This window comes from Diceros bicornis, chromosome 25 (assembly GCF_020826845.1).
Source record: "Diceros bicornis minor isolate mBicDic1 chromosome 25, mDicBic1.mat.cur, whole genome shotgun sequence".
In the NCBI taxonomy this organism is placed as follows: Eukaryota; Metazoa; Chordata; class Mammalia; order Perissodactyla; family Rhinocerotidae; genus Diceros; species Diceros bicornis.
Window position 1 is genome coordinate 39712369 of NC_080764.1, and position 24102 is coordinate 39736470.

The window sequence follows — 24102 nt, forward strand, 5'->3', positions numbered from 1 at the left end:
GATTACAATTCAGCCCAAATAAGTCACTATAAACTCAAATTTTCTTTGATGTATTTTTTGAAGTCATGCAAATTTTACATTCTGGTCCTTAATAGTCTCAATCTTTTAAATATAAGTAATGTCTTAAGACTTGAGGCTTTGAGAGAAAAAGAAATATGCCCTACCTATCTCACTGATTAATGGACAACTTACTATTGCATTCAATCCCCCAGTATCTAATTTGGGGTAAACTGAAGAGATCTGACACCAAATATCAAGTTCAGCATCAAGGGAATACTATGTCTTCTGAGCCTTAGTTTTGCAATATCCAAGAACTTATATGTTTATTAATATGTGGATAAAAAGAAAACATCTTTTCCACTATTGTATGCTCTCTGCCAGAGTGATCACTGAATCTTGATGACCAGAAGCCAGCTAGAGAAGTTGTCTGATGATGCATCTTCAGGATACTGTGAATAGAATCCTTATAAGCTTTGAAAGGGTTTCATTTACTATCTCAAGGAAATGCTAATCTAAAGGCTTTGGGCAATTAAGAGTCTGAATACTTGCCACATTCAGTTATTCTTATCTTATTCTCAAACTTAATTTTCACTGTAGTATTTTAAATGCTCAGTCTTGAAAAAAAATACCTGCTAAATAACCCAATTCTGTGAGTTAATTCTTTACCATTAGGGTTAAAATAATTCGTTTACATTATTTAGGTTTTACTTTTTATCTTCTTTCCATGAGGAAAAATTGTATTTTCAACCCTGACTCTAAAAACCTTATAGCCAGTACCTTCCCTGATTAAACTGGTTTATATCTACATAGCCAACCAAGTAGTCAAATTAACTTTCCATTTGATTACACATTTGTCAAAAGAGATATTTGAACTGTAGCATTTTAAAAAATTATAACAATTTTATCACATCATTAATCTCCCTAAGAAAATATAAAAGCAAGATGTTCCTGGTGGAGAGAGTGAGGGATTTGATGAAAATCTTGATGGAAAACAAGTCTGACCTTCCAAATGTTTCTAAAAGTAACCCTGAGGTAAGCTTCTGAGCCAAGACTACTTGCTATCTACAAAAATAAAACAAACGAAAGGTTCTGGCGATTGTCCTCAAACTCTGCATGACTGATTTTTAGATGTTATCCTAGGAGTAGTTTTATGTAGCTGTTGATTTGAATTTTCCAACATAAGACACAACACAATTTGGTGCTCATTTGCATTTGCACAATAAATAAAACCCATATTTTAGGTAAGCATTAAGGTACCTACTGTACTTGTTAGATTAGCCCCCTGTGCTGGTGGCCAATTCCTCATGTGTATTTGGGCATGAGTATTCCTTTCTTTTGCCATCAAATTCACTGGGAAGATGCTAAGGGAAAAGCTGGGGCTGTCACAGACTAGATTGGTATCCTGTGTTGTCTCACACGCCTTGAATAATCAAGTTGAAAACATTCCTGATTTATCAACCTTCCAAGTTCCCACTTAAAAATGCAATTTTCAAAAATCATTATGCTTCAAAAAGACAGATTAAAGTGACACTGAAATGAGTTTTAAAGTATTTGCTAATTTTTTTTCACTTTTATGTGCAAGCATTTAAAAATGTAAACATTTAGGGGCCGGCCCAGTGGCGTAGCGGTTAAGTGTGCGTGCTCTGCTTCAGCAGCCCGGGGTTCGCAAGTTCGGATCCTGGGCGCACACCAATGCACTGCTTGTCAAGCCATGCTGTGATGGCGTCCCATATAAAGTAGAGGAAGATGGGCATGGATGTTAGCCCAGGGCCAATCTTCCTCAGCAAAAAGAGGAGGACTGGCATTGGATGTTAGCTCAGGGCTAATCTTCCTCACACACACACAAAAAAGTAAACATTTAGAACATACTTGCATCCCAATCTCCAAGTAAAACTGAAGCTCCAGAAAGATCTGCCATTTTTATCCCATGACTTCACACCCTTTGCTTTTTCCCTCAGGGAACTCAGAGGGCAGGCTGGGAACGATAGGGTCTACATGGAGGGTCCTTCACCATGAGCTCCTTCCTGCTGTGACAATTCCCTCCCTCTCCTTCCCAGACTCTTCCCCTCCTTACACCCTGTGCTAAACTGTTTCAATATTTTCCTAACATGGCCTTTTACACCAAACTTGCTCTTGCACATATTCTTTTCTCTGCCTGGGTCTCCTTTTCTCTCTTCTCTCTGGCAAACTCATCCTTCTAAATGATTCAAATGTCTAAAACTCTGCAAAGTGTTCTCCAAACCTGGCTCCTATGTCCCTCCATACTATATATTATGACGTATCTGTTCACAGCTTGCCTTCCCACTAGACTCTTTAGGGCAAGAAGAGAGTCTTATCTATCTTTTTATCACAGGAGTTGAACAGTGCCTAGTAGGTGCTAGATGCTCACTAACTTTTCATTAAATGACTCATGAAATGCTTTATTTGTCTGTCCTTTGTCTCTAATAACGGATCTTTTTTTAATGACACAGACTATCTAAAATATCTACTAGTTACCTAAAGTCAGAAAGTTAGAAACTAATAAAGAACGATTAAGTTGAATATGTGACAGGTTCTATAAAGTATATACCCAAGAGGCCAGGATTACGGGGAATTGATTAAACTCCCACTCTCTTGGTTTCTACACTGGGTTATCAAGTGACATCGATCTCTTTCTCCTAGAGGCATTTATTCATAGGGTGGAATTTCATTTTTCTGGAAAGTCGTGGATATAGTTCTGAAAAAACACAGCGGGAAAAAGGATAATTATCCTTCCTGTCTCTGTAAGTCTATAAACAGTAAATGATTCTGAATTCCAGAGCATACTGACAGAAGGTTGAGGATAACTATTCTCAGAAGAACATCATGCAAGAACAGGAATTTATTGGCTTTTACTTTCAACACATCTAACACGACAGTTCTTATTTATGGTTGCTTTTGACTTACTTTATCGTGGCATGGAATGAAAACTTTTCTATTTAATAACTCAATGCAGTGGCTGCAATCGTGCTCAGTACAATTCCTAACAGGTCTTCTTGTTGTTACTTCAAATGATTTCTCAATTTCCCAGCTCTCAATAAATAATTCTATGTTTTCCATATTCGTAATAATTGTGCCATTTTGCATCTTTAGATCATCATCTGGATCGTCGTTGCAAATTCCTAGAAAGACGTGTGAAATTTAGAAGGAAAAATTTTTCACTTAAACTAAATGCAGGCAGCAGCAATAAATCGTCTTAATAATTGATTTTAAATGAATGAATTATTTACTGAATGAGGTGCTAAATTTACGTCCCTTGACTTTAACGTTGATGAATTTTTCAAATTATGTGTCCGCTTCTTTGATAAAATAGTATAGAACTGTCTTAACCAGATAAGAAAGAAACCATGATCCTAGAAGTCAAAATATGTGAAAAGATCATAGAAGATGAAGAAAGAGAAGATTGATCCTGCTCCTACGCTCTTCCACTATTACCACCATCTCCTAATTTAAGAACTAGTTCTGAAGTCTGCCAAGGTATTCCCCAGAATAGCAGACATTTGGTGATTGCCTCACAGGCACTCATTCCCTCAGGAAAACCCTGCCTGAAAATGTTACGTTTCTCCTTTCAGGAACTATCCCTGCCCTGTCACCTAGCTCATGACACCACTCCAGGAGATGTCCCTGATTGGCATAAAAGTAATCCTTACTCCTTTGCATTAACAACTGTTACAGGTAATCCAGGCATAAACCAGTCAGCTCAGGGCAGTCACCTAGACACACAGATTCATTCAACATCAGGACTACCATTGCCAAGCTCAGAATTTGACCTGGGAAATCTAGCACACAGACAATCTCCCCTCCTTGGGATGACATGACCTACTGATAGCTATGATGCTTTGACTTACTACAGCCTCTAGTTTCCTTGAGGAAGGCCAGACTGAGGACGGAGCTTACTCTTCACCCAGTGGACTGCAGAGCCAAGGGAAATATACAGAAACAGACCTAGAACCCTGATCATATCTTACCCGAATCCCACCCTACTTTCAGACAAATGTTCTTTAATTCCCAAGGCTCCCAGCTATAACAGATATGAGTCAAACATTTTTTTCAAGTATCAAATCTTAATCCTCAAGCAGTTACATCAAGATCAATAAAGGTTGCTGCTGCCATAGTTGCCCCACCCATGTACATACAGGGGACCTAGTGCAGTGTAAAAAAACAAAACAAAAACAAAACTTAAGTGAATTATTGTGTAAGGCAGCTACTATTTTTTAAAGTCTAAACTCTTCTGGAGAAATGTTAACTGCTAACAAAACTATGTTTTCATTGCGACTCCAGCCACCACCCCTGCAGATTTCACAGTGCTCTGTAGAATGAGGTGTCGATATAGACCTCCTATTCTGATATCCATGCTCAATTTGGGTCACACACCTTTTCACTACGCCTTTATCAGCCAGCACTCAGCCTAGTAGTACCAAAAGCACCCAGATTTCCCTTTATCGAACCACTCCTCTCTCATTGTGGAAGTCATGAAGTTTAGGGAGTGACCCTTGTTAGCAAAAAGGTGATCCTAGCCATTTCTCTACAGTAATAAGTTAAGAATTCAGTTAGCAGAGCATCTGTCTCCATAAAAGCATGAGCGGACAGTAAAGGATAAAAAGAAAAAAGCATGAAAATCAAACAGAAATCATAGCACACAGAAGTGATAAATCATAGGAGAAAATATGCATTTCCAAAGTCTCTGATTTCTTAATAATAACTGTTGAGTTATGATGTATACTCAATACTGTATATACTCAATAATAACGATTTCCACAATGATAACCTTAAGTCACCATAGAAGTTTGTGCTATGTTTAGCATACTTTAAACAAACAAGGAAATATGTAAATCATTTTAGCCAAACTTTCCACTAAATGTGTTACATTTTTAAAGAAGAAATTCGGGTATTTCACGTCATTTGTTGAGGGCAAGGACGAAATCTATTTGTTCTGAGTTGCCAGCAACAAGCATAGTGTCAGACACTCAGAAGGTGTCCACAAACTTTTACTCAATTAATATTTAGTGAGGCTAAAATAGATACATATGTACTAAGTTCATATTTATTGACTGTGTGTATTAAGCAATGTGTTAAGTGTTTTATATTAACTTTCACATTCAATTCTAACAATCTTGAAGGTAGATATTACTATTCCCATTTTAAAGATGAGGAAACTGATTTTCACTTAAAAGCACAGAGCTATAAAAGGGATAGCTCTGATCAACTTCCCAGCAGACACCAGAGCAAGTATTATTCTTTTTATTTCATTATATACCTAGAGAGATTACTAATTTGCTTCCTTTAGCTGATAACTATATATCTATGTAACATATTGTGATATTAAACCTAAGTGTAAAGGTAAACCTAGGCTTTACTCTCAATAATAAAATGGAGACCAATATTCAGAACAGAACATTGCTTTCCTTGTATATACCTTTCAAGATGACCTAACTAAGTTTTCCTTGATGTCAAACTTTAAAAAAATAACGAAGAAACAAACTTAATTAAGTCTTTAAACTTTCTTCACTTCATTTTTATCACTTATCAGTTAACACTAGTGCCTACTTATTAGGGCTATTGTTAGAATTAGACGAGTTAAAGTATATAAAATAACGCCTGACACTTCATTAATACTCAATGAAGATGAGCTAGTGGGTATACATAGTATCGTAGAAATAGTGGTAAGCATATATTTCCATAAAAATACCCAAATTGAACTGTTATTTCTTGCTTCCTAGCCCATTGATTGAAACGCATTGCTTCCTTCAGTGTTCACATGGGGAACTGAAAGTTAACATCACTTCCCAAATCCAGAAAGTAGGGCAAGATGGGCTAACATGGTATAATGTGAATAGGAAGAAGAAAGTTAGAAGAACTCGAGATTTGAAGAGCTGTGCTCACCGCAAAGTCCTTCTGTGTAGGAGGACAAGTTAAATCGAAAGCCGAAATGGACATCTGCAATCCCTGTGAGGTGAGCCCACTTGATGACCAGCCCGGCTGGAGTAGTAATCACGTACATGGAGCCAGAGTCCTCTACGGACAGCTCGTGATTTGAAAAGGGCAGAGGCACAACAACAGCATCCACTTCTACCTAAAATGACATAGTGCATTTACATCGGCTAGAAAAATGTTTATGCTTAAATATCAGGTGAATTCAGGTTATTCCATTTCTTCTGATTTAATATAAACTATGTTTTAAAAATTTATTTCTCTGCTGCTGCCACAGCTTCTCGTAACTTCTAAGCTCTTTTATTGTTCCTTTGCTTGGTCTTGCTATATTCAGTATTTGTTCTAACCTCATTGCCCTTTATTTTCTTCAAAACTTAACTTTCTTCTACGATCTACATGCTTTTATGTGTTTCCTCCGCTATACATTGATTACACCACTACCTCCAACAATGTATTTAAGATAATACAGGTATTTTCAGATTGTTGTCTTTACTCTAGGTTCTTCCTTTGATCTTCTAAATCAGTGTTTAACCACAACATTCATAACAACCATCTGTCAAGCTTGCTAAAGATTAAGATTCCCAGAAATTCTACTTCCTAGGTTTGGATTGGATTCCAGACTCTGTATTTTTAGCACATACTCTTGGCAATACTAATGGAGGCAGTCCAAGGATTATACTTTGAAAAACAGTGCTTTAAATATAACAATGACCTGGAACTATGAGCTGTAACTAACAATAAATTTCTCAAAGTTATACCTGACCAACCATCCAATTTCTCGCCTGTATCTTCCTCATCCTGCCACCCTTGGGCTGAAACTCCTTCCTCTTTGCCTAGTTAACGTCTACTCATTCTTCAAGGTTTGTCTTCAGTGTTACCTTCTCTAAAAATACCTATTTGAGGGGCCAGCCCAGTGGCATAGTGGTTAAGTTCCACTTTGGTGGCCCAGGGCTCGCAGGTTTAGATCTGGGGTGCAGATCTACGCACCACTGATGGAGCCATGCTGTGGCAGGCGTCCCACACATAAAGTAGAGGAAGATGCACATGGCTGTTAACCTATTGACCCTCCTAAAAACTGCATTAAATGATGCTTATCTCTGTTTCCATGATATCTTGGTCATTATCACCTTCTATTGCCTTTTAATTGGCAGATAATTACATTTATGCACCCCACACACAACTACAAGGTACTTGCAGTCAGGCCCTGTGTAATTTCATCATGTAAACTCTCACAAAATGATTTTTTAAATTAATAACTTTTTAACTGAATACATGACCAGTGATGAGTTCAGTTGAGGCCAAAAATAAGCCCTTTGCCCAAATGCTCACAATAACAGCACTGACCAGGTCTGACTTTAGATTTATTTCCCACCCACTTCTTGTTAATACATCAACCTCATCAAAAGCAAAAGTATATAAAAATGCTATCATACAAAAAAGTAACTCATTCATATATTTTAGGTTTTACTTAAAATTAAACTTTTTAAACCTTACTATATTTTAGGCTCCTTATATATGGCCTGTGCTAACTGACAAAATTATTTCCAGAAAGCATATAATATCTCAGCCAGCCATTTAGAGCAAAATATTTACACATTATTGTCTTATATTTATGAGAGAACCATTTAGGTCTGAGTGAAGCATCCAGCTTATAACTCACTCTTATCTGGTAAACATATATTCTTTGGGACAACGGTTTTTCCTGTAAAACCAAATGGCTCCTTTCCAAGTTTTTAATAATGCATTGCTCTTCTTCAGTTTATTTCAATAAAGTTAAATATTCCTTCATTTTTTTCTTATTGTAGCTATCACTTATTCACTGACAAATTAACGGTATCAACATTTCAAAACCACTCCTTCCATCTGCTCGTCTCTCAGTGGTCTTCATTCTGGTATTCTTGGCAACTATGCTTCTCAACCCTATGATCCCTCTTTTTCACATCATTTCCACTTTGTCTAATTGGAAACACTAACATTAACTCTGACACTAAGAAGCTTGGCACTCACGTTATCTGAGAGGGCTTTAGCATATTTAACAAGGCCATTAGAGTTAACCTCGCAAGGGGAGAAATATTGCAACAGTTGGCACATTATGGAAGGAGAAATATAATATTAAGAAACACATTTTTAGACTGTCCATGAAAAGAATGATTATACATAATAGCAATGAAATTCCACAGATATGTTTAATATTCCCTCTTTTTGGAAATAATTGTGTTTCTATAATTTTTTCTAATGTGAAGATATTTTTAACTTTGTGTTCCTACCTTTCTTGCTGCCCGATTGACAAGTATTTTATGTTTAGATGTTGTCAAATTTAACTTCTTAAGACAAAGTCCAGAGACTCTTCCAGAGGAAGCCTTAATTTGGAAAAAAATTAAAACTTTATGGAGTTAAACATAATTTTAGCAAGAAACTGAAGGAATTTACTAAACATTTTGCAAATATTCACTAGCTTTTTAAATGTGTTTCCGTTCTGAAAAAAAGTACAAAGAAAAAAACACTTTTAAAGGAAATGTATTACTTGACTTTTAAAAACATTAGTTGGATTAATATTATATGCTTCTAAATACACGAAACATTTTTTTAAGACCAGAAGACAAATCTCAGTGAAATCTACCTTTAGCCCCTTCTTACCTAAGACTATCTAATGTTGCAACATATCTCAGCTATAGATTTATGAAGAAATGGCAAAAGAATGGATTATGACCTACCTTATTCATGGAACACTTTTCAATATGAGCAACTACGATTTCCCCAGGAATTCTTACTAAGATATAAGAAGCCATGCTGTATAATGCTGCATTGTTGCCATCAAATGTAATAATGCTCAGTTCCGACAACACAGAACACCGACCTAAAAAATGGAGAGTTGATTCAGTCTATTGACTAATTATTAGTATTTGTAGTAATAATTCCTCCTTTAACAAAATCTTTTAAATTAGTGTTATTATGTTTGACAAGAAGCAACTCTAAAAGTTACATACTGGGAACTAAAATCATAAATCAACAACTTCAGTTGGATGAGGTGATTGGTTCAAAAAAAATAACAATCTCCCCCTGTTTGAAAATTGATTGCCGTGTAAGAAATGCAGACTTACAAGGACATTCCCACTCGGGGCAGCAGATATCTCTGTTCACTTGAACAGGCCTTCCCCGGAAACCACAGTCAGGCATTTCCAAGGCCTTTGGGCAATTAAGAGACCAGTTGAACAACCTCCATTCCATATTAAGGCATATATATTGGCTACAATTATAAACAGGATCAAATTGTTGAGGCTGTTAATAAAAAAAACAAAATGAGTGGTTTTTCCATTTTCAACTGATGTTTTCAATTATTTTTAATTTCTCATTTACATTGCCTATAGTGTACATTTCCTAAATATGAAAGCTTTTGAAAGGTAAACAATTAAAATTTCACTACAACTTTCTTTGATGTAACCTCTCTAAAATACTTCGTATGGACTCCACTTAAGCTTACTTTAATATTGATTAGATCAGAATTGCCCACATACTCAGACATCTGAGCAAATTGAAATCTTGTCCTAAATTGTCTAGATTAGTGTTTTGTAAGCAGATTTATACAGTGACAGTCAACCTTTCGTATTACATTGTGTAAATCTAGTATATGACTATAACTTCTGTTAATGTCAGTGTAACAAAACTGCAACTTAATACTAGTCAAATATCTCATTAAAAATTCATATGTGAGATCAGTTTGACAGCACCTGGATAGAATCATTATAAATTAATTTTTTTTTTTTGTGAAGAAGACCAGCCCTGAGCTAACATCAGATGACAATCCTCTTCTTTTTTGCTGAGGAAGACTGGCCCTGGGCTAACATCCATGCTCATCTTCCTCTACTTTATAAGGGACGCTGCCACAGCATGGCTTAACAAGTGGTACGTCAGCGCACGCCTGGGATCCGAACTGGCGAACCCGCTTAACCGCTTGCGTCACCGGGCCGGCCCCATAAATTAATTTTTATATATAGCTCACAGACTTCTAGATAAACAAATAAAAAATAAATAAGTGGTAGATTGTCCACAGTTTATAAATAGCATTCTATTTAAATTATGGTAATAATTATAGCAATGATAAACATTTATACCACTTATTATGTTCCAGACATTGTTCTAATTAACCCATTTCATTCCCAAAACAACTCTTTGAGGATGTACTATTAGTTTTCCTTATTGTACATATGAGGAAATCAGGATGAAGGTCCACGTAACTTGCCCAAGGTCCATAGCTGGTAGGCAGCGGAGTCAGAATTTAAGCTCAGACGTTGTTACTCTGGAATCTAGGATCCTTTTTTTTTTAATTTTGAATTTCATTTTTTTTCCAGTTTTATTAAGATATAATTGACATACGTTATCCTATAAGTTTAAGGTGTACAGCATAACAGTTTGACTTACATATATTGTGAAATGATTACCACAATAAGTTTAGTTAACATCCATCATCTCATATAGATAAAATAAAAAGAAAAAAATATTTTTCCCTTTTTGATGAGAACTCTTAGGACCTACTCTCTTGACAACTTTTATATATATCACACAGCAGTGTTAACTATAGTCATCATGTTGTACATTACATCCCTCGTACTTATTTATCTTATAACTGAAAGTTTGTGCATTTTGACCACCTTCCTTCAATTCCCCCTCCATCACCCCTTACCTCTGATAGCCACAAATCTGATCTCTTTTTCTATGGGTTTGGTTTTTTGTTTGTTTGTTTAGATTCCATGTCTAAGTGAGATCATATGGTATTTGTCTTTGTCTGATTTATTGCGCTTAGCATAAAGCCCTCAAGGTCCATCCAACTTGTTGCAAATGGCAGGATTTCCCCGTTTTTTATAGCTGAATAATATTCTATTGTGTATATACCTCAACTTCTTTATCCTTTCATCCATCGATGGACACCTAGATTGCTGGAATCTGGGCTCTTGACCACTACACTATGTTGCATCTCAGGGGGTGGAGGAAGAAAAATTAAATCTACTTAGTACTTATTATATGTCATGCACATAATAAAGTAGCTTATTTCATTTACTTCTCCCTAAATTTTTTGTCAGTTTCTATCATTTCAATATTACACATAATAGAAAACAAGGATAAGATAGGTTAAATAATTTTCTAAATAGTGAGACTATAAAGTGAGCACTTCTAAATTTAAGAGCCAAAGGTAGGCAAATAGTCAAGGTCAATTTTCCAAAATTTTCTGTGTGAAAGTTGTATCAACTCTCAAGTATTGACCTTGCTTTCCATTTAACCAGAAAAATGAAAGTAATTAAAGAAAACTAAACTCCCTACCACAACATCTAATCCGCCTAAAAGAATCTATACCTTCCACTCTACTGAAATGATCTTTAACAAGGTCACCAATGAACTCTACAGAGTTAAATCCAATGATCAAGTCTAATGCCTCATCTTACTTGACCTACCAGCACATTTAGTATAGCCTATTACTCCATCTTCCTTAAAATATTTTCTTTCCTTGCCTTCCAGATCACCTGCAATCTCCTCTGTTTTCTCCTATTTCACTGATTAACATTCCTAGCATGTTTGTCACTGCTTCTCAATCTATCACAGTTGTCAAGGCCCTCCTGTCTTCTCTACCTGCACACACTCCCTGTGTGATCTCATCCAGTCTCATTACTCTAGATACCATTTATCCACTGAGAATTCCCAAAAGTTTATATTAGCTTTAGCTCTTCCCTAAACTCTATTTATGTCCACCAGATCTGTATATCCACACCTTTTGATGTCTAAGAGGAATTGCAATCCTTACATGGAAAAACTGAACTCTTGGTTGTACACACCCCAGCCCTTCACTTCCCACAATTTCCCCATTCTGATTAATGCCAACTTTATCCTTCAGTTGCTCAAGGCAAAGTCTTAGAATCCTTATGCCTCTCTTTCACCCACACTCCACATCTAATCCTTCAGCAAATTTTGTGGCCTCTACCTTCAAAATATATCCAGAATTCAGCATTTCTCACTGTCTCCGCTGCTATCACCTGGTCCAGGCCTCCATCATCTCTTGTCTAAATTCCTATAATAGCCTCCTAACTGGTTCTGTTGTCTCTTTACACCCTACTCTAAACACAGCAGCTAAAATGATCTTGAAACAAATCAGATCATGTTATTCTTCTACTGAAAAATATCCCTTTTCTTCCTGTGTCATTTAGAATAAAATCCACAGTCTTTACAATCATTCACAAAGCGTTACATAATCTATTTCCTACGATTTTATTCCTTCCTTACTTAATGGCCTCCTTATTATTCTTTTAAAATGTTAGGGACCTTCTTATCTCAGGGTGTTTGCACCTGCTGGTCCCTCTGCCCGGAATGCTGTTGCTCTGGTTCTCTGTATCATTCACTCTCAATATATTCAGATCTTTTGCTCTAAAGTCACTTTATCAGTGAGGCTTTTCTGATCATCTCATTGAAAGTAGTTTTATTTTTCTTCTGAGCAGCAACCTCTAACATTTTATATAACATAGTAGTTTATTTTGCTTATTGGCTGTCTCATAACCTTCAATAGAATGTAAACTCCATAAAGGCAGGAATTTTTGTCTGCTTTTATATTGTTTTATCCAGGGTACTTGAATAGTTCCTGACCAGAAATGGTACTAAATAAATATTGGTTGAGTGAATAATTGGTTTATCAGAACAATAGGCATATTTGGAGTAAAGAGATAACTGCTAAAGTCTCAGCCAAGACAATTACTAACTCTGGGGTTCAACGACCTTATCTTTTTTTTCCTACCGTTGTATCTTTGTCATCTTGCACAGTGCCTGGCATATAGTAGCTGCTTAATAAATATTTTTGAATGCCTGACTTATAGAGAGGCCCACACTAGATAACTTTATTACTATAAAGAATTATTATTATTAGAGAATCACACTTAATTATTATTAAATGAATAAATTATCAAATTAATAAATTAAATTATTAATCACACTTTATTATTAGCGTACTTTATTAGTATTAAAAAATCACACTTAAGATTTCATTTGCATTTTATTTGCTTTTCTTAGTGTGACCAGAATCTAATTAATAAGAAATATCAGAATCAGATAAGAAAATACAATTATTAAAATGTAATGCTTATTTCTTTTTGTCTTTTAGCAGAGAAAGACTAGAGAGTATACCAAAAGAAGTTTAGTAGAGTTTGGATAGTGATACAGAAACTTGAACAGACACTGTAAGGAAATGACAAATAGCTGAAGAGATTATCCAGTCATACCTCACATTCCAAACCTGTCGTCGGTGTTAGCACGTCAAACACAGCAAAGTCTGATGGAGTGATCATTTCTGGACCTGTTAGAAATGAAGATGTCCTCTGCATTAGTGGAATGGTATCTATCATGCACGCAAATCACACGTGGTAGAAATCATGCTAAGAAATTTTATGCAGATTATTTCATTTAATCCTCTCAAGAACCTGTGAAGTAGATAATAATACTATTGTCATTTTACAGATAAGGAAACTAAGGTATAGAGAAGTGATTTGGTAAGTGTCAGAGGCAGAATTTGATTTCAAGAATTCTGATTCCAGAGCCCTGGCTTTTAATCACCATTCTACAAATATTTTCACTGTCTTGATGGCGTCAACACAATTGTTTGAACAGGTAAAAATATCAATGGTATCACTAAAGATTGCTCAGAAGTTACAAATTTTGTTGCGTTTTTAAAATAAGTAACAAGGCTGATTCATTTCCCTTGATGAATCTCTAGAATGTGCTCCTAGTAAGCAGAATAGATGGTGCTGCAGACCACGTGGAGACCCCAGCAGGTGGGTGTGGTAAAGGAATGATCCACGGAAAGAGAAAATGCGACTGGTAAACACATTTGTAAGGCACCTCCCACAGCTTTCCATTAGTATTAAAGGTATCTCTAAAATATTCGAAGTGTGAAGGACTATAGAAGAGCCAAAATTAATGGCTGAAATTTGGTCTAAGTGTAATTTCAGTATCCGTCTGTCTAAAAATGATTGCATTAGATTCCTATTGCTGCTGTAACAAAATTATTACAAATTTAATAGCTTAAAACATTACCAAATTATTATCCTGTGGTTCTGGAAGTCAGAAATCCTAAAATCAAGGTATCGATAGGGCTGCATTCCTTCTGGAGGATCTAAGGGAGCATCTGTTGCCTTGCCTTTTCCAACTCAAAGACTTTGGCTCATGATCCCTTCCTCCATCTTCATAGCCACAGCATAACATCTTCAAATTTCTCTCTCTCTCTCTCTTTGCAGATTCTGTGGTCATGTCACCTTCTTTGACTCTGACTTTCCTCCCTGTCTTTTATGATGACCCTTGTATAAGAACATTGGGCCCACATGGATAATACAGGATAATTTCTCCATCTCAAGATCCTTAACTTAATCACATCTGCAAAGTCCCTTTAGCATGTAAGGTCCCATATTCACAAATTCTGGGAATTACAACATGGACCTCTTTGGACGGCCATTGTTCAACCTACCACAATGACATAAAAGAAAACTCTTATGTTCTTTATTCAAACAAATTCTATAAATAACCTTCACTTTGCCCTTTTAGTTTCTAGCTTACAGAATAAATAAAGTAGAAAAAAATTCTCATTCCTTAGGATGAGCAGTGTTCATGATATATTAGATGTTGCGTCTTCTAGAGAATATGATATTTTTACAGACTTAAATATCTTTATTCCCATCATCATTAACATTTAAGCAAAGAAATAGGAGCAAAGTTCTAGCCCAAAACAAGTACAGTCATGGAAAATTCTAATGACTGGGAGGTTGAGTGGTCTCAGCAATAAAGGAATCCATTGTTTTTTAAAATCATCAAAAGATTATAAGCATTGTCTGGGTGTAGAATTGTAATAGTCAAGCTGTCTTGATAACTATGGCTTCGTACTAAGTTTTGAAATTGCAAAGTGTGAATCCTACAACTTTGTGCTGCCTTTTCAAGATTTTTTTGGCTATTCTAGGTTCATTGCATCTCCAAATGAATTTAGGATCAGTTTGTCAGTTTCTGCAAAGAAGTAACCAGGATTTTGATAGGGATTGCATTAAACCTGTAGATCAAATTTGAGAGTATTGTCATCTTAGCAATATTAACTCTCCTATGAACAAGGAATGTCTTTCCATTTATTTTGGTCTTAATTCTTTCAATAATATTTTGTAGTTTTCACTGTACAAGTCCTATGCTTCTTTCACTAAATGAATTCATAGGTATTTTTTTTCTTTTTTGATGTTACTGTAAATGGAATTGCTTTCTTGATTTTATTTTTAGACTGTTGGTTGCTAGTATATAGAAACAGAATTGACTTTTGCATATTGGTCATATATTCTGCAACTTTGTTGATTTGTTATTATTTGCTCATTTATTAGTGCTAATAGGTTTTAGTAGATTCCTTAGAATAATCTATAGACAAGATCATGTCATCTACAAATAGAAATAGCTTCACTTTCGGGGTAGTTTTCTTACCCCTGAGGGTCATGGAGTATAATCCATATCCCTTACATATTGACTGTGGTGATTTAAATAGTTTTAGATGTTTGAAATATATACTGAATATTGATTTGGGGGGGATATTAGAGAATTCAAAGTAGACAGCAGTACTTAGAATTAACAGTCTATGCCCCAAATGTTAGAATATGCAGTGTTATTCATACATAGACTTATTCCCTACATAGATTAAATAATGTAGGGAAAGTATCTCCAGTCCCTCCAAAACTATGCTTTAAACTATTCTAGGGCCCGGCCCCGTGCCTTAGCAGTTAAGTGCCCGCACTCCGCTACTGGCGGCCCCGTTTCGGATCGCGGGCGCGCACCGACGCACCACTTGTCCGGCCATGCTGAGGTGACATCCCACATACAGCAACTAGAGGGATGTGCAACTATGACATACAACTATCTGGGGAGAAAAGGGGAAAAAAAGGAGGAGGCAATAGATTGTCAATAGATGTTAGCTCAGGGCCGGTCTTCCTCAGCAAAAAGAGGAGGATTAGCATGGATGTTAGCTCAGGGCTGATCTTCCTCACACACAAAAAAAAATGGTAAACTATTCTAAATTCACTGATGTCTAAAATTTCACAGCAGTAGAGTAATTCCTTATCTCTGCAAGGGTAATAACAAGACCTCTCTCATAGAGTTCTTACAAGGATTAAATGTATGCAGAGTGTTTAGTCCAGTGCCTGGAACACAAGTACTCCACAAATGGCAGCTAATAAGAGCAGTGGTAACAGTGATAGTTGTAGTAAGGCTATTTTGAAGATGTCACAGGACTCAATTAAAATTCTTCAACGGGGCCTGGCCCTGTTACGTAGCGGTTAAGTTCGCGCACTCCGCTTCAGCGGCCAGGGGTTCGCAGGTTCAGATCCTGTGTGTGGACAGATGCACCACTTGTCAAGCCGTGCTGTGGCAGTATCTCATATAAAGTAGAGGAAGATGGGCAGGGATGTTAGCCCAGGGCCAATCTTCCTCAGCAAAAAGAAAAAAAAATTTTTAAAGAGTCCTTCAGTGATTCTCTGGTGACTTCAGAAAAAAAAATCCAAGTTTCTTACTATGGACCCTTTGTGGATCTGGCCTCTGATAATCTCTTCCACCCCATCTCTGGCATAATTCCCCTCACACTACGTGCTCGAGATACACTTACTTGCTTGAAGTCCCTCTGTGTGACACGTTCTCTCTCAGCTCCAGGCTTTTGCACGTGCTTCCCCTTCTGGATGGAACACACTTCCTCTTTCTCCCAGTCTACCCAACTCCTACCTTCTGTTCCGCTTCTGAGACCACACCTCCAAAATAAGCATAAGCCCCGCTGCTCGCTGCTGGTACTTACCCTATTGTAATCTCACAATAGCCTACAGACTATCAGCTGTTTTAGAGTTGGGGCGGTGACTTGTTCACCGTTCTCCCTTCCTCCCCACAGTGTCAGGACAGGGCCTGGCAGAGTTGACACTCAATTAAAACTTGTCAAATAAACTAGAAAATAAATATCTGAACTTTTCTAAATTATAATCCCTGGAGAAATCATAATTAAGTTTTCCAAGCCTCACTGTGAGTGGGTTTATTGAATCCTTTCCTGAGGCAAGTTTCGTGGTGAGGGAGAGAAGTAGGGTAAAGAGCCCAGAATGCCTACTCCAGAGGCTGGGACAGAACACAGGAATGAGAAGGGAAGCGCTTAAAGGATCACTTCATTTGCATTAATGTCTCTTTGGAGTCAACTTAATCACTGTGAAAATTTAAGCAGGATTCTAGGCCAAAATGTGAGGGAAGTCCTCATTGTCTATACCAACTCAAATGGAAAAAGAGGTGGACCAAATGGAGAAGCCCTTCAGAAAATGTGGCACGCTGAGCCACTGAGCAGTTACTTATGAAACCAAAATGACTGCTGGGTTCTTTAGCAGACAGGATGGTACTAACACTAGCAGCTGCCATAAGTGTGCCAAGACTGAAATTACACTATGTTAATTTAGGTGCCTAAAATTGTAAGAATTCCTGTAAACGTGGGTAGACACGGCTTACCTGGTGGTGTTACTGCTGGTTCTGTGGGAATCAGAGGTATGCCTACAAAGAAACAAAGATACTCTCCCTTAATTTGTTTGCTTAAAGCGAGGCTCACAGAGTTCATCTAGGGATCTTTAGCTTCAAGGAAAATATTCTGGGAGAGAGAATGCAAGAGGAATGTTAGAGGGAAGATTTATATGGTTTAGAAAGTAATTAGGAACAAAAGACTATGAAAAGGATATTGCAGAAGAATCTTACAAAAGTTTATTGTCTGTCTACAACTTCAGTTTATAACCACTTGCCATCAGAGAGAAAAAAATATTCAAGAGTTCCACTTTTCAGAATAAATTAAGTAAGATTCACACTTACAGTCTCCTGGATAAACACATTTAAGGGTGACCTCATCAAGGATCATATTTTTCGGGCAGTGTGGCAAGCATCCTTCAACCCTTTACAAGAAAAAAAAATCAAGGTGAAAAAAGTTTAAAACATAAAAAATACACTGCATTTAATATACGCAACTAAGAAAATTTTTCCTAAAATTCTTCTCTTCTCCTTGTCAAGCACTAAAGAATGCTCCATTTACTATGCTCCACTATATGAACTTATTTTATGAAATCACAGCTAGTGGATGATAAAGGGATATCCTACATGATTAAGGCAGAATTTGAACACAGAACATTCAAAACATACACTTATGTTTGGGACATACTAAGGTCATGTTCTATAAATTAGTGGAAATGTGGAAGAATCATTTATTGTAATTTTAACCTATATTCCTTGTACTGTTACTTTCCACTCCTATGCTCCCCTGCATCCAAGAAGATAGACGTGCTCTCTGAATATCCTTGCCTGAAAGATGTTGGTAGAACAAAAACAGAATCTTCCTTGGCTCTCCCTGCCTATTGTTAAGCCCTGAAGTCACTGAAAAGATATTAGGAATCTCTGGGTGGCAGGGAAGGAGGTGGGGCATGGTTGATTTTCTTTGAGAACAGGGAGGGGGAGGAGAGGCTGCACTTCTCAAGAGCATCAGGGCCTGTGCCCAAATTTGCGGCAGTGTCCTGGGAGGGGATGGTTGTGCATGACCGGATTTCAAGCCCCAGGACGTCTGGTCTTTGCAAGGGTCCCCAGTTCTTGTGTGTAGCACAGAGGCAAAGCAAGAGTCCCAAATTTCAAGAAGCCATAGGCTTGGGCATCGTGGGCCAAAGACAGGAGGGACCATCCTGAATGCTTTTCCTCTAAGGAAATAAAGCCAAGATAGTGGCTGAGATTACACCTTTCTTCTCGGCCAACGGGCTCAGAGTCCAATTTATTCTGATTCAAAGGAAATAAATGTAATCCTTCAAGTACAACCAATTATTCAATTCGTACATACTAGAGAGAATTGATGCACACACTGTTATAAAAAGCCTTGCTTATCTGCTTCTCAAATGCACCAGCTGGTTGTAATAATTTTTTCAATATTTTAAAATATTTCCAGTTGCCTCATCTGTAAAGCAAAGAATTTGGACCAAAAATATCAAGGCCTCTTTCCAATTCAGGATGGAAAGGAACTTGACACTAGGCTAAGTGTTGCCACCAGAGGGCACTTGTTCAGGGAAGAAAATACAGACACTTTAAAAACCAAGAAAGCTAATTTCTCTTTCAACCTGAGACCTACTTAGTCATCTCATGGAGACAAATGATTTTTTCTTAACATAAACAGCTCAGCTTATATGACCAATTGTTTATTTCATAAAATGAACTTGAATAACAAAACTTTAACCAGTATATGATATTCCTATTCTACTCTAAGCTCTCAGGCAAAAAAGAAAAATTAAAGTTACTAGATGGCTGAAAAGACTAGGGCCAGTTGATTACCACTAAATTAAATAAACATTTTTTATGCTCAATCATTAACTCAATTATTTTGCCATTGTTTTATGCAAGTCAAAAGGACAGCCATACTCTTGAAATATATAGATATAATGGCTCAGATGCAGACGGGTTCGTATAATAGGTATATTACATAATAGGAATAACTGTACTTACATATGAGCTCTACAGTATGCTAGTTGGCATCTTTTCTCATAAAAGTTCTCATTTCCACTAGATATTTTTATTTCTAACACTTGCTATGTGCCAGAAACTGCAATCATCTAGACCAAGGGTGGTGGTTCTGTGGGGGACTTGGAGGAGGGGTGCAGGGCTGTGCTAAAGCCCAGCTCAGTACTTGAGTCTCCCCTCAGGGCTGCAGGTACAGTACGAGGAGCAGCAATAATCAGGCACCTTAGCGCAGGGGAGGGGGATAAGTAGAAAGGAGAGAGTGATGAAGACAGAGACGAAAAACAGCTTGGCAGGGGTGAAGTTTCATCCTGAGGCTCTTATCTGCATCCTGGCCACACCAAAAAAGAAACTTCAGGATAGCTACAGACCAAACAATGGAAAGCCTTGAGAATCTGGGTTCTACCACCTCAAAGACTGGGTATGCCACAGGAAATAATAAACTAGCCAAGTGCCACTTCAAGATGTAGCTCCTCTTCCTCCCAGTGCCAGGGCTCGTCAAGCCTTCTCCTCTCTCTCGCTTCCTTCCTTCCCCAGTGCGCTCCTCACTAGGGGGCCCTGTCGTTTCCCCTCCTCATGGCTACCAGAGAGAGAGGAAATGGGTTTGTGAATGTGAGGCATCCAAGTGATTGGTGAAGACATCTCCTTTTCAGAAAGAATCGATTGTTTTTATTTTTAAGAAAATAAACAGAAATATCATTTCCTTCTCTCTGCTCCCAAAGCACTTGTTACCTACCAAGGTGTAGTGGCTCAAACCCTGGCTCCGCTGCCTACAAACTGTGTGATTAGGGCAAATTGTTTAAGGTCTCTGTGCCTCAGTTGGTTTTCTCCTTTGAAAATGGGAATCATGGGACCACCCATTTTAGAGCACTTTGCACAGTGTGAGTCATGCTGTAAACAATTCAACGTGCTGGTTGTCGTTGTTATTCCGCTAGCCCTCTTTCCACTGGATTGTCAATATCTGCTTTTGTTCCTGTCTTCTTCCTAAAGAGTCTGAGCTCCTTGAAAGAGGGGCTGTGTCTCATTTATTCACATGCCCAGGACCTTTTGTAGTGCCAGTGGTTGTCCTAGAATAGAAGCTCATAAATGCCTAATATAAAATTATTCTTTTAAAAATATTCCCTCCTACTGTTGTTCCATTTTTCTTTTCTCACAGCAATAATCCTTTAAAAGAAAAAAGAAAGCTGATTACACTCGCTGTCTTCGTTTGCCTCTTCCTATTCTCCAGATTACCAAATCCAATGAACAATTTTCAGTCTCAAGTTTAAAATCCTCAAAACCAAATTCCTGACTTGTCCTCCAAATGGCTCCTCCCATCTGCCTCTCCTCAGTCGATGGCAACTCAGCCCTCCCATTAAACTGAGTCATTTGAATTTGCTGATATTTGACCAGTTGACCACAAAAATGACAATTTCACATGGTTCTGAGACCTACAAATTGCTGAGACTTAAACTTGAGTCCTGAACTCCTCTCTTTCATAATTGATATTAAATCCATCAGCAGACCCTATGGCCCTACGTTCAAAATACACCCAGAATCTGTTCACTTCTCATAACCTCCAGGGCTGCCAACCTTGTCAATCAACTCCCCTTCGTGTCTAGTTTGTATCACTGACCAGTTCTGCCCTTGTCCTTCCCCTCCCCAGCAGTCAATACAAGAGCCAAAGCAAACTTTTTTTTTTTTGCTGAGAAAGATTCGCCCTGAGCCAACATCCGTTTCCAATCTTCCTCTTTTTGCGTGAGGAAGATTAGCCCTGAGCTAACATCTGTGCCCACCTTCCTCTATTTTGTGTGTGGGTCGCCAGCACAGCATGGCTGCTGACAAGTGGTGTAGGTCTGCACCTGGAATCCAAACCCAGGCAGCCAAAGCAGAGCTCACTGAACTTAACCACTCAACCACGGGGCCAGTCCCCAAAGCAAACTTTTTAAAACATAAATCAGATCGTGTCATTCCTCTGCCCAAAATACACCAGGGCATTACTCAGAGAAAAAGACACAGTCCTCACAATGGGCTCCAAGGCCCTGTATGACTTGCACACCACTCTGACTCTCTGGTCTCATCTCCTACCTCTCTTGATTTTGTTCACTTCGTTCCAACTAACTGGCCTCCTTGTTTATCCTCAAATACTCTCCTACCCCAGGCCCTTTGCACTGTTCTCACATAGATATCTACATGGCCAGTTCCTTCCCTGCCTTCAGCTCTCTGAGCAAATGCCACCTTCCCAGCGCGTTCTTCCCTGACCACCCTGTGTTAATTAGCAAACGCACACACAGGCCTTATGCTCTCTGTCTCCTTCATCTTCCTTTATTTTTCTGCAGAATACACATTGCCATCTAACAATATATTGCATTGCATTTTTGTTTGTTTATTCTCTGCCTCAACCCAGCAAAATGTAAGCTACATAAGGCCAGATACTACGTCTATTTTGTTCAGTACCGTATCCCTTGCAGCTAGAAGAATTCCTGGCACATAGCAAACCCTCAATAACTATCGCTTGACTAAAATGATAATCTAAAAACATTCACTGAAAGCCGAATCTGCTAATGCTAGAATTTGCTCATTGAATAGTTAAATGTGACTTACGGTGGAAGAAATTTACAGGCTAGTGCTTCAGGGTCACTACACGTTTTAAAACAGGGCATGGCACAAGGTTCATATCTCCATTCACACATCCTCCTGTAAGGCACTGCTGCCTGGATTTCTGGGGAAAAAAATAAGTTTAGATTGTGTACATTTTTAATGTACAGCTTGAAAAACCATGATTTATGATAGTGACTCTTCTAGGTTTGACCCCTCTTGGAACATAATGCTATGGGAAAGACGGGGCTAGTGAAAAATGCACTGCAATTGCTTGGTGATCAGAGCATTGCATGCTTAGTTTGAATATCTAAATGTTAGTCTATATTCCAAAGATTTGAAAAAGCAAAATGTTGGAGGACGCAAAGGAAAATTCCAAATTTTCATCCTTTATGTGTAGTGGGTTCTCATTGATCTACATATCCTAATAATACCAGACACCTGTTTGGAATTTTATATTTTTCAAAGTAATTTTTTGTCTGTTATTCTATTTTATCCTTGCAACAACCCTGTTGAGTAGGTATTATTTCCATTTTATAAATGAAGAACTTGAGGCTCAGAGGAGCCAAGTGACTTGCTGAGTTCAAACAATTAGGAAAATGGCAAGACCAAAGACATGTTTCCTGACATCAAACCTAGAGAGAACCCTCCATCTTTGTTCTTCTCAGAGAACTCAGCACATTGCCTTGTACATGGTAAGTAGTTTGATGACAAAAAACAAATGAATGAATTTTAATAATACATGCTTACAGTTATCAAACCCCCCTTGATTGAAGATTTTTCTCCTGCAAACTCTGCTAATATCCCCCCACATACACACACACACACACACACACACACACACACCATAAACTAGTCCTTCTACAGTAGTCCAAAACTATCTCTGAAGAACAGAGCTCCATATGGGAGAATGTTCAAAAAAGGCTATGTTTTGTGGACTCTGGATATACAATTCAATTCCAAGGTATGGGAACAAAAATAAGACTTTCTGGAAGGCTTCTACACATCTAAATATTAGAGTAAGGGTTAGTCCTGGGTTACTGGGATGACAGGGAAAGGACTGGTTCCAAGACTAGAGGAGACTTCCAGAGTTTCCTAGGTTTAGGAAGCCCACAAAGATCAGCCTCTGAGATTCTGATGATGCCATTGGCCACAGTTGTCCAAAGCTCAGGTGGGACCACTGGGTCTGGTTCTAATGGAGATTTCTAGATTGGAGGGGAAATAGAGGCTTGTAAAGTTCAACTTTTAAGGAAATTCAAGTAAAAATATCACATCTACTCTATAGAATGTTGTAGAGGCATGTCAGTGACTCTTTCTCTCATGAATATAAGAACCCTATTCAATGGGCAAAAATTTGAAGCTCAGTTTGAATTCTCTAAAATCCAAAGACTATCCAGATTTATAGAAATGTACCCACAACAAAAAAGGCAAATGATTAGCTCTCTTAAACTGATTTACAGGGTTGGTTAGAATGGATGAATTTGTTTGGGAGACCCACGGCAGATAGCAAGCTCCTAGGTTTTGAAAATAAAGCATGGCTTTTACACACTGGATGAGGCAGTAAGGATTCCTCTCTGAAATTCAGAAAATTCAGCAGCTATGGAACTATAAGGATCTCTAGAAATAATAACAAGCTTCTGCTAACCAGGGAAACTTTCTAGAGGTCAGTAGAACCTGAAACCCTAGTATATGAAAGACAGAAATAAACATGTTGTCTTTGTCATTAAGAATCAGGTTACTGAGGGGCCAGCCTGGTGGTGTAGCAGTTAAGTTCCTGTGCTCCGCTTTGGTGGCCCGGGGTTCACAGGTTCAGATCCTGGGCATGGACCTACTCCACTCATCAAATCATGCTGTGGTAGCATCTCACATACAAAATAGAGGATAATTGCCACAGATGTTAGCTCAGGGCCAATCTTCCTCACCAAAAAAAAAAAAAGAATCAGGTTATTGAGAGATTGTCTTCTAGGAAAAAAAAAAAGTAGATGGAAACACTAGACAGCCATGAGACATGGGTGACTTTTATTTCCCAAG

The 24102-nt window shown here is 37.8% G+C and overlaps 1 protein-coding gene across 2 annotated transcripts in view; it reads right to left on the minus strand.

Annotated features, from left to right (window-relative positions):
- Positions 1-24102, minus strand: part of OTOGL (otogelin like) — a 135385-nt gene that overhangs the window by 26729 nt on the left and 84554 nt on the right. For both annotated transcript variants that reach the window (XM_058568844.1, XM_058568843.1), the window contains 10 exons: positions 22078-22195; positions 17821-17900; positions 17463-17511; positions 13206-13299; positions 9051-9228; positions 8664-8806; positions 8402-8425; positions 8217-8309; positions 5902-6091; positions 2926-3140 (listed from right to left, as the gene is read on the minus strand). In XM_058568844.1, coding sequence (XP_058424827.1) covers positions 2926-3140; positions 5902-6091; positions 8217-8309; positions 8402-8425; positions 8664-8806; positions 9051-9228; positions 13206-13299; positions 17463-17511; positions 17821-17900; positions 22078-22195 — 1184 coding nt within the window. The remainder of the gene's footprint in view (positions 1-2925; positions 3141-5901; positions 6092-8216; positions 8310-8401; positions 8426-8663; positions 8807-9050; positions 9229-13205; positions 13300-17462; positions 17512-17820; positions 17901-22077; positions 22196-24102) is intronic.